This window comes from Sinohyriopsis cumingii, chromosome 16, assembly GCF_028554795.1.
Source record: "Sinohyriopsis cumingii isolate HCF-2022 chromosome 16, ASM2855479v2, whole genome shotgun sequence".
Classification (NCBI taxonomy): Eukaryota; Metazoa; Mollusca; class Bivalvia; order Unionida; family Unionidae; genus Sinohyriopsis; species Sinohyriopsis cumingii.
The window spans coordinates 55109584-55127535 of NC_142976.1; the positions used below are offsets into that span (position 1 = coordinate 55109584).

The 17952-nt window shown below is 35.0% G+C and overlaps 1 protein-coding gene across 1 annotated transcript in view; it reads right to left on the reverse strand.

Annotated features, from left to right (window-relative positions):
- The window catches only part of LOC149780447 (FIGNL1-interacting regulator of recombination and mitosis-like), a 96858-nt gene that overhangs the window by 23967 nt on the left and 54939 nt on the right, over positions 1-17952 (reverse strand). The window contains exons 13-17 of the mRNA XM_089937385.1: positions 17741-17845; positions 16502-16597; positions 12033-12096; positions 5607-5688; positions 5065-5147 (exon numbers count right to left, since the gene is read on the reverse strand). Coding sequence (XP_089793511.1) covers positions 5065-5147; positions 5607-5688; positions 12033-12096; positions 16502-16597; positions 17741-17845 — 430 coding nt within the window. The remainder of the gene's footprint in view (positions 1-5064; positions 5148-5606; positions 5689-12032; positions 12097-16501; positions 16598-17740; positions 17846-17952) is intronic.

Genomic DNA, 17952 nt, shown 5'->3' on the forward strand with positions numbered 1-17952 from the left:
CTATGGTCTACTATCCTTGTAAGTTATACTACTTATATAAGTACCCCATGGTCTACTACCCTTATAAGTTATACTACTTATATAAGTACCCCATGGTCTATTACCCTTATAAGTTATACTACTTATATAAGTACCCTATGGTCTACTATCCTTGTAAGTTATACTACTTATATAAGTACCCTATGGTCTACTATCCTTGTAAGTTATACTACTTATATAAGTACCCTATGGTCTACTATCCTTATAAGTTATACTACTTATATAAGTACCCTATGGTCTACTATCCTTGTAAATTATACTACTTATACAAGTACCCTATGGTCTACTATCCTTGTAAGTTATACTACTTATATAAGTACCCTATGGTCTACTACCCTTGTAAGTTGTACCATTTATACAAGTACCCTATGGTCCAGCACTCAATGTTTATACTATATATATACTATTATCCAATAATACAGTACTCTCATTTATTAGCGTTTTTCCGATTATCGATTATAATCGATAATCAGTTGGTAGGGTGAACCAATTCACTAATCGATTGTGAAACTCCATAATTGATTGCATGGTAAGGGAGACAACTGTGAAGCGCTCAGCACAGACTATATCCCTCACCTTGCTTGTTGAGAAGAAAACCAAGGATTCCAAACAAAATTTTTAAAACTCCGCTAAATATCATACACGTGCCCTGGATGAAAATGATCCCAAAACAATACATCCATATCCTGGAGGAAAAGTTTGTTCTCGTGTTTGGACACATTTTCGATTTTACAAAGCACAGGAGGGTCCACCGACAAAGGAGAATTTAGATACAATGAAGGTCATATGCAAACTCTGCAGAAAGGAATATGCAAACAAAGGTAGGTCCAGCTATTTTCATTAAAATCAATGAGGGGATACATTTGGTTCTTTATAGTTTTGGCAAACACATACTGCAATATATACTGTAAAAAATGAACCATTTTCTAATTTTATTTTGGTGCAGCTTGAAAATAAAATCATCATCTGATACGCCCTACATTGTAGGACTGTGGAAACAGCATGATATAAGTCTTCCGATCCACTACAGTAGAGATGAATTATTTATTTTCTTCATAACTTCCAAATATAAAACCATTCTCCATAGTTATAAAATTTTAGGATAATTTGGAAACAAATATAATCGTCAATGACGAATGCAATTATTAGGAGACAGAGCACCCTAATATAAAATAAATGAGCTGCAATTGTGAAGTTAACACAAACACATACACACACACACACACATATGCTGTCTACATAATGGACCGTGCATCTGGTGACTGTCATTTTGGGGAAAACATTTCATGGCATTCAAGTATCTAAAATTTTAAATCAAGAACTTTATTTTCATTAAATCGTTTGCGTACTTTGTGCTTTCCTCTTATATAGTATGTGTTGTTGTCATTAAAATACTTCAAATTTCTTTTCATAATAAATCTCCATGTCCTGATTATGCTTGAAATACATAAATGATCAGAAGATTATCCTGCTATTAGGCATATATGATGGAAAAGTGATCTCTGAGGTTTGTTACAGATGTTCCCTGAGAAATGTGACTATTTAAAAACATAAAAAGAGCACATTTTAAAATGTTGCAGATTAAATTTAAAATATATGTGCAAACTTATCATTAATTTAAATCCTCCTTTTCTTGTCTCATTTTTTTAATTTGATTCAGTTGATTTAATATACTTGTGCATAAATTATTGTTTGCTTTTATTTCAATATAAAAACATTTATTTCAAATACATTCCAGGCAATACTACAAATATGGCCTTTCATCTTGATCATGACCACAAGGAAATTGGATCAACAAGAGGTGCTTATGTTCCCTCCCCACCCAAACAGACTAAGATTAATAAACAACTTAAGAAGCCAATGGAGAGGATGTCAGCTACAAAGCAGAAAGAAATTGATGATGCACTCTTGAAACTCATTGTTGGCAAAGTTCTTCCACTGAGCCTCGTTGACCATAAATATTTTAGAAATTTTGTGATGCTTCTTAATCCAAAGTAGGTTTTGAAGGATAACACTATAAATTATTAATATTTATTTAAATTGACAGAAAACAAAAAAGTGAAATCCATTTGATTCTAGACGTCAACACTGTAAGGTGTTGAATTGTGAATTTTCATACCTAAATTAAGCAATGTTTCATTAAATATAATGCTGTCCTGTCTAATTAAACGTTATATAAATTCATTGTTTTCACTAAATTTAGACACAAGGAATATTCCAAATACATGTATGCCCTGTCTTGTTTGACTACCATAACTAAATTTTTCAAACTTTACATTTTCAGGTATGAAATTCCAGGTCGTAAATCAGTGTCCTCCAAACTAGCTGAGAAGAAAGACCAGGCTGAGAAAAAAGTGAAAGAGGAACTACATGATGTTCTTGATATAGCTGTTACTCATGATGCATGGACTTCATTAAATACAGAAAGTTATAGTACAGTGACTGCACATTTTATTTCCAAAGATTGGGAATTGAAACGTGTTGTGTTAGAAACACAAAAAGTTGGAGGCAGTCGCACTGGGGAAAACATAAAAGAAAGCCTGTTGGCCACTAAAAGTCGATGGAGTCTTCCAACAACAACTGGAGTCAGGGATAATGTAGCCAATGAGAAATAGACTATTGATTTACTTCTGAATCAGTGGACTTGATTTGGTTGTTATGGTCACAGAATCAACCTTATGGTGAAAAAAGCTTTAGCTATAACAGAACTGTTCTGACTAGATGGAATAGCACTCATGACATGCGTGAATGACTGCCTGAGGAGACACCTGCTATTATGGCTGTTATCAGTGACCCAAACATAAGCAAGTCAGCAGCTGCAACGTTGAAAAATTATGTCAATACATTTGACGAACAAGCATTGGTTGAAATACTTGTCAAGTTCTCTCACCTTTCCTGAATGCAACAAACAGTGTTTGCTGAGACAAATCACCAACCCTTCATAAAGTTATCCCAATACTTCTTAAACTTACCAAATGTATAGAAATGAATGTTAATGATCTACCTCCAATTGCCAAACTTAAAGATGTAATGAGACAAGAACCTGACAACAGAACACAGGACAAAGATCTAGCTGTTTACTGAATCATACTGTGAAGGATCATGAGTTTCTACCTGACAGTGAGTAAGCATATGGACATGCTCTGCTTTTGAAGGTTGCTCTTGATATGGCTGATGTCAAAGTGAATGTCAAAGTGGAGCCTGGGACTAATGATGAACAGCCTTCAGACACATTGCCACCTCTACCAATAGTACCATCACTACTAAGTGTCAGGGATGACAACAATAAAACTGTTGTTACACCTAGTCCACCAAACAAGAAAGCAAAGGTCAATGTTGATATGGATGATTGGTTGCAAGATGTTGTTTGCCTTGGTGAAAGTCAACAGCCAATAACAGATGTCATCGACCAGGAGGTTTCCAGATATCTAGTTGCTGCTCCATCTGACACCAATCTCACAATGTTACAGTGGTGGAAACAAAACTGCCAGTTCTACTCCCATCTTAGCTTACTAGCTCAGGAGTACCTAAGTATTCTGGCATCATCTGTATCCAGTGAGAGGGTATTTAGTCTGGCTGGACATCTTGTCAGCAAGAAATGGGCTCGTTTAAGTTGTGACAATGTGGACTTGATAATATTCTTAAACAAAAACATTAACTATTGGTAGTGTTGGTGTAACAAACACAAGAATAAGCAGAATTCTGAAAAAATATTGTACCTTCTGTTTAACTTGTAATATGGATAACATTTTGATCTAGTTTTAAGAATTCTAGTCTTAGATTTTTTAAATCATTATGTGACTTTGTGTTAAATTGTCAAGTTAATAAATGTAAACATTGGTGTTTTGTTTCAGTTTAAATGTAAAATTTGAATGATTGGTTCACTGTTAGTGCAATTATCAGTATTCTGAAAATGACATGATCTGTACTAGTCAAACCTTTGATTTTGTTTAATGTGGATAACATTTTAGTCAAGTTTTAAGAATTTTAGCTTTAGATGTTATATCTTTACATAATTACATGATTTTGCTGATAAATAGTTCAGTTAATAAATTTGAAAGTTTTTGTAATTGGTGTTTGTTTTTTTTGTTTAAATCTAAACTGCTTTGATTGTAGTATTAGTAAATAATAACAAGCAATAATGTCCTTCTATACTTTAAACAACAGACAAACCATATATGAATAAAAGTGTTGTGGGGGATTGCAACAGTCTTTCAGCTGCATAAAACTGATAAGCCAAAGAAAGTTGCTTTTGTAGAACAAAAATAATACAATGCAATAAAAAAGTAATATTTTTATGAGGTTAAAGTGTATAAATAAAAGAGACTACTCCTGTAATGTTTTAAACTTTTGAACAAAAATACAACTCTGTAACAAACAAAATGGGGGGCTCCGAGTGCCCGAGTGGTCTAAAGCACTCTCCGTCACGGATCACTGCCATCTCACCTCTGTCTGCGTGGGTTCGAGTCTCGGGCTCGGCCAGTGTGGATATGTGAGAAAACTTGCTGGTAGCTTTTCGTAAGTTGGTGGTTCTTTCCGGGTTTTTCCCGGGTTCTTCCTCCACCATTAATACTGGCCGCCATGTATAGCCTATCCTGTGCTGAAAAATGGCGTTAAACCCTATAACAACAACAACAACAAACAAAACTTTAAACTGACTTGTAGTTACTGATTATAATCAATTATCAGTAAGTTGTGTGGAACCAATGATCGCTTATGAACTTCTAACCGATTCCCTTCACTATCATTCATATACTACTTATGTTATGCATTGTTTCCATGGTAACATAACAAATACTGCATTTGGAGCCTCCGAGTAACAAAAAGTACCTCTGCATAATCAGTGGAAATTTAAGGTAAGTTTAGCTGAAGATAATCGGTGGAAATTTAAGATAAGTTTAGCTGAAATAATTTGAATGATCTAGAAATGAAAACCTTTATGGACAGGCAAATGGATATTGCAATAGTGATATTCCCATTTTACATACAGGCAGGATAATAAAATGTCCAAGATGTTATATGTACCTGGAAAGGAAGCACCAGACATCTGTGGCCAGAAGAGAGCAGTAGGGATTTCTAGAGATGAGATTCTCCAGCAACACTTCCTCCTGGAAAGATGGAAGCATATTTAAATGGATTCATGCACAGACGAGTTATCAAGAAATCAAGGTGCATAAACTTAACTAAGAAACCAGTCAATCCAAAACAACCTGATAGGATACTGTACATCTAGAACCTAATAAGAAACCAGTCAATCCAAAACAACCTGATAAAATACTGTACGTCTAGAACTTAATTGGTAAAAGTCCATAGAATCTCAATACTATATTGCAACCAAGGGTAAAAGGGGCACAGAGATAAGTTAGAGCAGCTAAATAATAATTAATAACCCAATTTGTTTAAAACTAAGATACCATACTAGCATTATTTCATGATTATCGCTAACAGGGATTTATAATGATGAAACTCTTTTATTAATGCTGAGTCAAGGAAATTTAAGTTTTGGTGCCAAAATCAAAATGTAAGAATCTACAAAACTACATATTATCAATAATACTATACATTACCAAATGTCCAAAATGTTTAGCTGGAAAACTACCAATGAAACCACAGACATGGGAACTGATATGTTCATAGAGTGACACAGGTCTGGAAGAGAACATTACAATTGTTAATTACTTTTATGACAAGGAAAACATTTAAGAATCATTTGTGTCCAATAAAAATTAGAAATTATTCCTGGAGCTTTCATCACAAATACATATTTCTGCTCGATTGTTATCAAGTGGAGATCTTGTCATTCAAATCCAAGTAAAAATCCAGGTACTATGGCTAAGTGTTACATGTAATTAAGGTACCATGGTTTCATGTTTGTGAGTGGAAGTAGCAATTTCCATGGATTCCATGGTTGCAATGAATGATGAATTTAAAATCCAATGAAAAATGAGTAACATGTCATGCAACCCCCCCCCTTACTTACTGATCAAATCCCATCTTCGAGTAAAGCTCAGCTATTTGATAATTCAATTTCATTTCTATAATAGCCTTTATCAATAGGATTTATTTTAGCCACTTTTGAAAAAAATTACAATAAAACATTGTTTTCGTACACATGTGTATCTGCAGTATCTACCAGTTTTACTCAGTTCCTTAAGTTGCTATGTGAGATCAGTAAAGATCGTGAGAAAACAAAGTGTGAAGTATTTAAGTACAAGTAGTATTGAATATTAAATAAAAGAAAAGAAACTGAGGGAAAATGAGATTTAATGTTTTTTATATTGAGCCTTCTTTTAATTAAAACTGCTGCAGAAAATACTTCTATGAAAATAATTGCATGTACTTCAACCTCAACAATTCTCTGCTATTTAGGATTTGCCCCAGTTTGCCTCATCTGAACGAACAAAGCACTGAGAACTGCCAACAGCTACATGTCTAATTAGAGGTAGGATACTTTCACGTAAATCCTCCCGCAACCAAATCTCATTCTATCCAGTTTTAATCGAAACCTACAAAACTGTAAAATACTAACAAATATACTTTATGTACAAGTACTAGTTACATAACATGTATATATACATCCAGTACTAGTTAAATAACTTGTAATATATATATATATATATATATATATATATATATATATATATATCCCAGTACTGAAGCTCATGTCCTTGATTTTCAGACAAAACCACAACAAAAAAATAAACATGCCAAAAAAGTCTCTTGAAACAAGCAAACATTTTGCCACATCAATATTCACTCAACCAAAGAATTACACAAGTCCACCTTTATTCCACATCAATATTCACTCAGTCAAAGAATTACACAAGTCCACCTTTATGCCACATCAATATTCACTCAATCAAAGAATTACACAAGTCTACCTTTATGCCACATCAATATTCACTCAATCAAAGAATTACACAAGTCCACCTTTATGCCACATCAATATTCACTCAATCAAAGAATTACACAAGTCCACCTTTATTCCACATCAATATTCACTCAATCAAAGAATTACACAAGTCCATCTTTATGCCACATCAATATTCACTCAATCAAAGAATTACACAAGTCTACCTTTATTCCACATCAATATTCACTCAATATAAGAATTACACAAGTCCATCTTTATGCCACATCAATATTCACTCAATCAAAGAATTACACAAGTCTACCTTTATGCCACATCAATATTCACTCAATATAAGAATTACACAAGTCCATCTTTATGCCACATCAATATTCACTCAATCAAAGAATTACACAAGTCTACCTTTATGCCACATCAATATTCACTCAATCAAAGAATTACACAAGTCCATCTTTATGCCACATCAATATTCACTCAATCAAAGAATTACACAAGTCCACCTTTATGCCACATCAATATTCACTCAATCAAAGAATTACACAAGTCCATCTTTATGCCACATCAATATTCACTCAATCAAAGAATTACACAAGTCTACCTTTATGCCACATCAATATTCACTCAATCAAAGAATTACACAAGTCTACCTTTATGCCACATCAATATTCACTCAGTATAAGAATTACACAAGTCCATCTTTATGCCACATCAATATTCACTCAATCAAAGAATTACACAAGTCCACCTTTATGCCACATCAATATTCACTCAATATAAGAATTACACAAGTCCATCTTTATGCCACATCAATATTCACTCAATCAAAGAATTACACAAGTCCACCTTTATGCCACATCAATATTCACTCAATATAAGAATTACACAAGTCCATCTTTATGCCACATCAATATTCACTCAATCAAAGAATTACACAAGTCCACCTTTATGCCACATCAATATTCACTCAACCAAACAATTACACAAGTCCACTTATGCCACATCAATATTCACTCAACGAAATAATCACACAAGTCCACCTTTATGCCACATTAATATTCACTCAACCAAAGAATTACACAAGTCCACCTTTATGCCACATCAATATTCACTCAATATAAGAATTACACAAGTCCATCTTTATGCCACATTAATATTCACTCAATCAAAGAATTACACAAGTCCACCTTTATGCCACATCAATATTCACTCAACCAAAGAATTACACAAGTCTACCTTTATGCCACATCAATATTCACTCAACGAAATAATTACACAAGTCCACCTTTATGCCACATCAATATTCACTCAACCAAAGAATTACACAAGTCCACCTTTATGCCACATCAATATTCACTCAATATAAGAATTACACAAGTCCACCTTTATGCCACATCAATATTCACTCAATCAAAGAATTACACAAGTCCACCTTTATGCCACATCAATATTCACTCAATATAAGAATTACACAAGTCCACCTTTATGCCACATCAATATTCACTCAAAGAATTACACAAGTCCACCTTTATGCCACATCAATATTCACTCAAAGAATTACACAAGTCCACCTTTATTCCACATCATATTCACTCAACCAAAGAATTACACAAGTCCACCTTTATGCCACATCAATATTCACTCAAAGAATTACACAAGTCCACCTTTATTCCACATCATATTCACTCAACCAAAGAATTACACAAGCACAACTTTATTCCACATCAATATTCACTCAATCAAAGAATTACACAAGTCCACTTTTATGCCACATCAATATTCACTCAAAGAATTACACAAGTCCACCTTTATGCCACATCAATATTCACTCAAAGAATTACACAAGTCCACCTTTATGCCACATCAATATTCACTCAAAGAATTACACAAGTCCACCTTTATGCCACATCAATATTCACGCAAAGAATTACACAAGTCCACCTTTATTCCACATCATATTCATGCAACCAAAGAATTACACAAGTCCAACTTTATTCCACATCAATATTCACTCAATCAAAGAATTACACAAGTCCACCTTTATGCCACATCAATATTCACTCAATATAAGAATTACACAAGTCCATCTTTGTGCCACATCAATATTCACTCAATCAAAGAATTACACAAGTCCACTTTTATGCCACATCAATATTCACTCAAAGAATTATACAAGTTATTAAAGTCATAGGTAATTAGGTCTGATCTTTCAGACAATTTCTCATTAGTGGTCAAACATGAATGATATCACTCTTAACAGCATGACTGTTTGACATACTGTAAGCACAACTATATGGACAGTAGTTTAATTAAAGGATTACATAAAGATGTACTTCAATAACTGCTTCCTTCTGGCTTAGTCATGTCAGCTCTGTTTGATGTTGAGTACTTGGACAAAATCATTGTGTCAGGGACAGATCTTGAGGGTGTCTGCTCATGGTGGTGATAGTATTGTTTTAACCATTCAAGTGACCAACCTTTGTTGTCAGCACATTTTTGTTCTTCTGTATTCTTCATTTTGGTTTTAATCAACAAAATTAAACAATTATCAAAATGCAAACTCTTGACAGAGGCAAATCCAATAATTTAGGAACCCACAATTTTTTATATTTTTTTTACAAAACCAAGAAAATAAAAGATCCACAACATAAAAAGAAACCACAGCAAATGAAAATGAGGTACACTCTTGAAAAGATGGGAACAACTTTCAGTTGTTTAAATTGCACACCAACTCCAAACCTATCATTCTGGTAAATATTGAGATCACTGGTCAAATTTAGAAAACTTGACATACCAAATTAAACTTTATTTAACAAGAACTGAAAAATACTCCAAGTCGTGTCAATGAATAGTACTGCAAACCATATATACTGTGGATTCCTGTTAATTGGGACACACTGGGACTAGAACACTTCTGCCCAGTTAAGCAGCTGCCCCAATTATATGAAGGAGTTGAAAAGGTATAATTTTGTCCTTTACAATTTGTCCTAAATAAACAGCTGCCCCACTTACAGGATGGCCCATTTAACTGGAATCTACTGTACTTGCTTGTAAGTGGAGTCAAACTGAAATCCACTGTACTTGCTTGTAAGTGGAGTCAAACTGCAATCCACTGTACTTGCCTGTAAGTGGAGTCAAACTGGAATCCACTGTACTTGCTTGTAAGTGGAGTCAAACTGCAATCCACTGTACTTGCTTGTAAGTGGAGTCAAACTGCAATCCACTGTACTTGCTTGTAAGTGGAGTCAAACTGGAATCCTCTGTACTTGCCTGTAAGTGGAGTCAAACTGCAATCCACTGTACTTGCTTATAAGTGGAGTCAAACTGCAATCCACTATACTTGCTTATAAGTGGAGTCAAACTGCAATCCACGGTACTTGCTTATAAGTGAAGTCAAACTGCAATCCACTGTACTTGCTTATAAGTGGAGTCAAACTGCAATCCACTGTACTTGCTTATAAGTGGAGTCAAACTGGAATCCACTGTACTTGCCTGTAAGTGCAGTCAAACTGCAATCCACTGTACTTGCCTGTAAGTGGAGTCAAACTGCAATCCACTGTACTTGCTTATAAGTGGAGTCAAACTGCAATCCACTGTACTTGCTTATAAGTGGAGTCAAACTGCAATCCACTGTACTTGCTTATAAGTCGAGTCAAACTGCAATCCACTGTACTTGCTTATAAGTGGAGTCAAACTGCAATCCACTGTACTTGCTTATAAGTCGAGTCAAACTGCAATCCACTGTACTTGCTTATAAGTCGAGTCAAACTGCAAACAACAAAGATCCTGATATGCTGTAGCATAATGCGCCTGCAGACCTGGGTCTCTGTTGCTTGTTCTACTGATTAATAAACTGAACAGACCCAGACCTGCCAGTGCATTATGTGACTGAAGACGGTATGGGTCTATGTTGCTTGTTCTACTAATTAATAAACTGAACAGACCCAGACCTGCCAGTGCATTATGTGACTGAAGACGTTATGGGTCTATGTTGCTTGTTCTACTGATTAATAAACTGAACAGACCCAGACCTGCCAGTGCATTATGTGACTGAAGACGGTATGGGTCTATGTTGCTTGTTCTACTGATTAATAAACTTAACAGACCCAGACCTGCCAGTGCATTATGTGACTGAAGACGGTATGGGTCTATGTTGCTTGTTCTACTGATTAATAAACTGAACAGACCCAGACCTGCCAGTGCATTATGTGACTGAAGACGGTATGGGTCTATGTTGCTTGTTCTACTGATTAATAAACTGAACAGACCCAGACCTGCCAGTGCATTATGTGACTGAAGACGGTATGGGTCTATGTTGCTTGTTCTACTGATTAATAAACTGAACAGACCCAGACCTGCCAGTGCATTATGTGACTGAAGACGGTATGGGTCTATGTTGCTTGTTCTACTGATTAATAAACTGAACAGACCCAGACCTGCCAGTGCATTATGTGACTGAAGACGGTATGGGTCTATGCAGTTTCCAGTTGGACTCAACTTATAAGTGAGTATATATGCTTTGTTAAATGATTTTCAAAAATGTGTAACAAATATTCTTAACAAGGAAACTGAACTCACAAACATTAATACCATATCTCACTACCTGTTGATACAAGTGTAATGGCTGATTGGTGTTTAACAGAGGAGAAGCATATGAAAGACTTTTTGGTGCCACAACAATGGAAATAACGTAACTTGCCCATGAACACACCACAAAAACTGACCTGGACAGGCCTAGACAGGATTAAAACCTGCAACCTTGTTTTGTAATTCTGTCACTTTAGGACTGAGACACTATTGTTCCCCAGGTGAGACAGTAAATGACTGGTGAAAATATAGTCAAGCCTGCTACAGAGAACAGAGACCACTTATTTATGAAGACCACCTGTGCATAGAAGCTAAGTAATATAGGTCCCATTTAAACAAAGCCTAATAGAAATTTACCTGTATAAAAAGACTACCTCACAAATAAGACCACTTCAGCAAAGCTTCCTGATTGATCTTTATACAATTTTTTATCATATACACAAAAGAAAGCAGGTTGGCAAAGTGAATAGCTGATATGACAGAGTTGCTGTTTGAATGAGAATGTTGGCATAACTAGAAAGACATGTTACCAACCCACCTCTGTGCCTTTCCTCTAGTCATAAGTCCTGGCATGTACACAGGCAAAGATAGCTCAGTATGACCTAAGGAAACAAATAACAGGAACATTTAAATATATATAACTTTGAAAGATTTACAACTGGTATGCATGTCTCATATCCAAAATCATGGACCTCCTGAGTTCAACAAGAAAAACATTTTTCCTCCACCAGATTCAAAAGTAGAAAGCATATCTGCTATCCCCCGAAATAGTACTGCAGGATTTGTGAGACTAAATATGGGTTTTGATGTTCCATAGGGGTCAGTGAATGCAACCCAAACTTATCTACCTATATAAAATTATAGAAAATGACTGTAAATAATTTAAACTTGAATTGAAGAAAATAACATTTTCAGTCAGGCATGTAATATGATTACAAACAAGCTGGCAGACTTAGCATTGTTCAATATCATCACCACACACAAACACACATTAAATAACACAATTTCACTAACTTTCTGACTTTGATATCCATTGGAATATAACCTGATTTAAATGCAACCTTTAATATTGTCAACAGTTCAGTTTTTGAAGGTAATGCATGCATCATTTGTGTTTATATAAGCAATCATTAGTGTCATGGAATTGTATATATCTATCGTTTATTTATTATTTGGATTAAATACATGTACTTGGGTTTCGCATATGTGTAGAGTGGTTAATGTATATATATTATTTCGAAATGGGCAGTTCAGTTCATCCTATGCTGCATGAGCAAAGTGCTTATGACTGGAATACTAATATACCTTGAGCGCTCAGGCAGTGTATGGCTACATTGCCTGTGTATAAATTACCTCATCGTAGAGCTAAACATCACATTACAAAGAGTCCTGTCAATGAGGAGTCCACTTTATGACATGTGATCTCCAGCTTTTGAGGTATGCAAGTTAAATATTATTTTCCTATTTGTATTAATGGATATAATTGTTTTAGTATCACATTTATCTTGTATTAGAGATAATTCTGACTTGTATCATATAATGCATTTACAGTCTGCTTGCTAGCTTACCTGTATGTAACTTAATAGAACGATTATATTTGCAATAATGTTGTATTTATTTAGGAAGAGAAGGTGTTACATTAAGTATTATAAGATTCTTGTCAGATATAGGTTCTGAACCTGAATATCACCTTGTAAAGTAGTCCCGATAATATGATTTGTATAAAATAATCAACTCAAGTTTACAGCACATAATGTCATTACGTGCTGTTATACATGACCATGCATTTGTACTACACGGATTTGGATATTATATTTTCAGCTGACTCATTGGTACACGGAGTTGGATATTATATTTTCAGCTGACTCATTGGTACACGGATTTGGATATTATATTCACAGCCAACTCATTGGTACACGGATTTGGATATTATATTTACAGCCGACTCATTGGTACACAGATTTGGATATTATATTTACAGCTGACTCATTGGCACACGGATTTGGATATTATATTTTCAGCCGACTCATTGGTACACAGATTTGGATATTATATTTACAGCCGACTCATTGGAACACGGATTTGGATATTATATTTACAGCCGACTCATTGGTACACGGATTTGGATATTTTCAGCCGACTCATTGGTACATGGATTTGGATATTATATTTTCAGCCGACTCACTGGTACACGGATTTGGATATTATATTTACAGCCGACTCATTGGTACACGGATTTGGATATATTTTCAGCCGACTCATTGGTACACGGATTTGGATATTATATTTACAGCCGACTCATTGGTACACGGATTTGGATATTATATTTACAGCCAACTCATTGGTACATGGATTTGGATATTATATTTACAGCCGACTCATTGGTACACGGATTTTGATATTATATATTCAGCCGACTCATTGATACACGGATTTGGACATTATATTTACAGCTGACTCATTGGTACACGGATCTGGATATTATATTTTCAGCCGACTCATTGGTACACGGATTTGGATATTATATTTACAGCCGACTCATTGGTAAACGGATTTGGATATTATATTTACAGCCAACTCATTGGTACACGGATTTGGATATTATAGTTTCAGCCGACTCATTGGTACACAGATTTGGATATTATATTTTCAGCCAACTCATTGGTACACGGATTTGGATATTATATTTTCAGACGACTCATTGGTATATGAATTTGGATATTATATTTTCAGCCAACTCATTGGTGATTGATTGATTGATGGCCAGTGACTGGTGAATGCTGACTGGTGAATGCTGAGTGTAGTGCTGAAGGAGTGAAGGAGAGATGGAGTGATAGTTATGCTGTATCTCTGTATATGCACCATACTGAATTTGTTGTTTAGCCGTGGTGCTAATATGGGTTGTGGTATATCCAGTGTGCTGCTGTCAGGGGTGACTTTGGCCCGGAAGATAAAGGTCATCACTTGGTGAATAACAAAGGCTTCATGACCAATAGGTCTGCACAGAACAAGAGATTTTACGGATCTTTGGGCAGACCAAGAAGGACAGATCGTTCAGAATGGTTCCTCAACCATTTGACACAGTTAGGGCTGAGATCTTTCGGATTTGTGTATGACTCGCAAGATATATGTCCCAATATTTCATATCATATTTCACTATTTGAGTGAAAACTCATCCTATTTCACCATTTGAGTGAAAACTCATATTTCACTGAGTGATAACTCATCACATTTCACTATATGAGTGGAAATTCGTCATATTTCATTAAGTGAGTGAAATGCATCATATATCATTAGTTGAGTGAAACATATCATACATCACTATTTGAATGAACTATATCATTTACTAATATTTGTGTGGATATTGTCGATGCTTACGGGAATCATCATTTCCATTGCTTGTGTGCATCACTTTCAATCATGAATCATTGTATCTTTTTACTATTTAAGGTTATTTCTTGCGTATCAGTTCACATTTCATTTAAATCGCAATACGTTATCAGGTTCGTGCATATTTTTGTTAAATATCCAATATTTCGATTTTGTTGGTGCACAAATCAAACATAGACTTTTTCACTGAATCATTCTAAACATTGTATTTTTGTCACCATCAAAAGTGTTCTTTGTTATAAACCGACCTCAACCCGGTTATCTTGTTACAATTAGAGATCGGACTGTTGTTAAAATTTCCTCAAAGATCTTGTTGAATTTACATCTGAGTAGTAAATGATTTTCCTGCACTGCAAAGCATTACGGGAATATCAAAAATGCAAGTCTGAAAAATTATCTGTCACTGCAAATGACAGGTTGTGCTCCATAACAAATTGTAGAAAAGTACCTCAACTCTTGTGTCATGGTCTATTGATGACTGTTTGAATGTGGTCTATTGATGACTGTTTGAATGTGGTCTATTGATGACTGTTTGAATGTGGGGTTTTTGTAGATTGAGCTATGTATTGTCCCAGTGCTGGGTAGTGTTGCTATGTTAATGGATGTCATACAATGCAGAATGATAAATCTTGATATGGTGTTTGAGTGTGTGTGATTTGAATTTTAACGATGTTTCAGTCATATCGCTATGATGTCTGCAGTGTGGCAGTTTATAGTGATGTCTAGCACTGGGGCATCATGCTGCAGACATGTACAATCATGTCCCACCCAGTCACATTTTCCTGAAACCAGACTGACCAGTCCTACCAATAACTTTTTAATGCTGAATGCCTAGGGAGGCAGCTGTAAGTACCATTTTTATAAGTCTTTGGTATGACTTGGTTGGGATTCGAACCCAAAACCTCTCGCATCCAAAGTGGATGCTCTAACCACTAGGCCACCAGAGTGGTGATATGGTGTTTGAAGTATCTGCACAAAATAAAATGCTCCACTGTACGGCTGTGCTTTATTGAGTCAAACTCCATCAACTGGGAGTTGTGAAATTTAGTTTTACTGCACTCTGCTCGCTTCGTTGATGTTAATGGATCATCCTTCCCACAACTGTCTATCCACATTTTGCCTTCAAAAATGAATCTCACATCTACACTAATCGATAGCTATGTTTTGTGTTTTATATAGGAGCGAAATCTGACTTAATAGAAATGATGCTATTGATCATGAACCTGCCAATAATCTTTAAAAAAGATGGTTTACAGATTTGTATTCCAGGCAATGACTTTTTCTTTTTTTTAACCAATGACTGCTTTCTAAGTCAAGTCCAAATGCTAATAAGCATAAACTCTGATCTTCCAGATGTGCCAGATGATCAGGGCCTGTTATTTAATCTTCTCATTATTCATAACAAACAAAAGAGACCTAGATCTGCAAGTGCATTGTGCAATGGCAGATATGGTTTTGTGCAGTTTAGATGGACTCGAGTTAGAAGTATACACTGTATGTTGCCTCTGATAGGTTTTAAATATTCTGTAGAGACTGAAAACACATTGCTAACTTTGAACATTTTTCACTTATATCTTGTATTGATATACAATTAAGTTCTGTATCTGACAAACTTACACTTAGCAACAGATTTAAACACAGCTGTTAGAACATCATCCCTCTGCCCATCTTCTGGATACACAACTGGAGCAATCCATTTGGTCACCACATCAACTGTAAATGTATTTTGTACAAATTTCAGAAAAAAATAACAATGTTCAGGTCTCATGGCCAGCAAATACTAAAGATTTAAGACCTATTTACCTTGACAGATGTCCATCAGTAATTGTGCAAAGTACAATCAGTAACTTTTACTACATGTCCATTGTTTGCCTTAGCAACACTGACATACATTGACTGGATTTAAAAAAATGCATGTGACTATTTTTAGTGCAATATGCTGACACACACACCACTTTTATAATAAGAGTGATCTGGAGAAATTGGCAAGGTCACACATTTTGTGTGCAGACATTCATCTCTACTAAGACCATTTTGTGTTTATTTGATAATAAATTCTACTGACTTATTTTATTTGAAACATTTCATCACAACAGTAAACTTGTGCACACAAGGCTTTGCTCATAATCATACAGATGTTTGAAAGGCAGTATAGCATTCCCATGCACCTCAATGATAGGGAAAGACAAGCTTAATAAACTGATATAACTCGGGCATGTAGCATCTTTGAGGAAAAAGACTACCTGTAAAATTTATACACTGAGCTGTTGTCCTGGGGGGGGGGGTATTCTTTAGAAACTACACATAAAAGGAAACATTTCTGACATCTACATTCATCTATATAATATGCTCTGGTTAAGAACCAGTCAGTTTCTAAGATTTTTATAAACACAGTCTATTGCTGGTTCATATGGTCAATGTTATGAGTAGATGCAAAATGAAATTTTTTTTGGTAAATTATATTTCTCCAAAAATAATTTTCTGATTACATTAACATCAGGAAATTACTCCCTGCAACCTACAAATCCCTCCCTCCCTCCCTGAAAGACAAAAAAATGTATTTTATAAAAAGAACACAAAATGTCTGTCCATCAATATATCATAGAGATGAAGAAATGTAACTATTACAGATTATCTCCCATTGATCCCACTAGGTGGCCACCCATATCTTGTGTTGTTTAATGTGATCGGGTGTTGTATTTGACAGAAAGAAGTTAACAATAGACAAAGTAGATAGAAAATAAACATGAGTTTAGTATGAAAATTTAAACAATGTATAGGATGCAAACTGATGTAACCATACTTAGCTGCAGGTCTTTTAACTGATAGCATAACTGTATCAATTGGAGGACTCACCTGGATGAGCAGGTAAACAATTTAACACCTGCATCAAAATTAACAGGTGAGGCAAATACTTTTCTTCACTTCCCTCAGGTGATTCAGTTCCATTAGTATTTTGCTCTGAAACAATGTAGAAAAAATGTTGGAACTGACAAGTACTTTCTCACAGCAAGTTTTTGTATATATTTTTTTGTATACTCTATACATGGTAACTGTTGTATGGATGT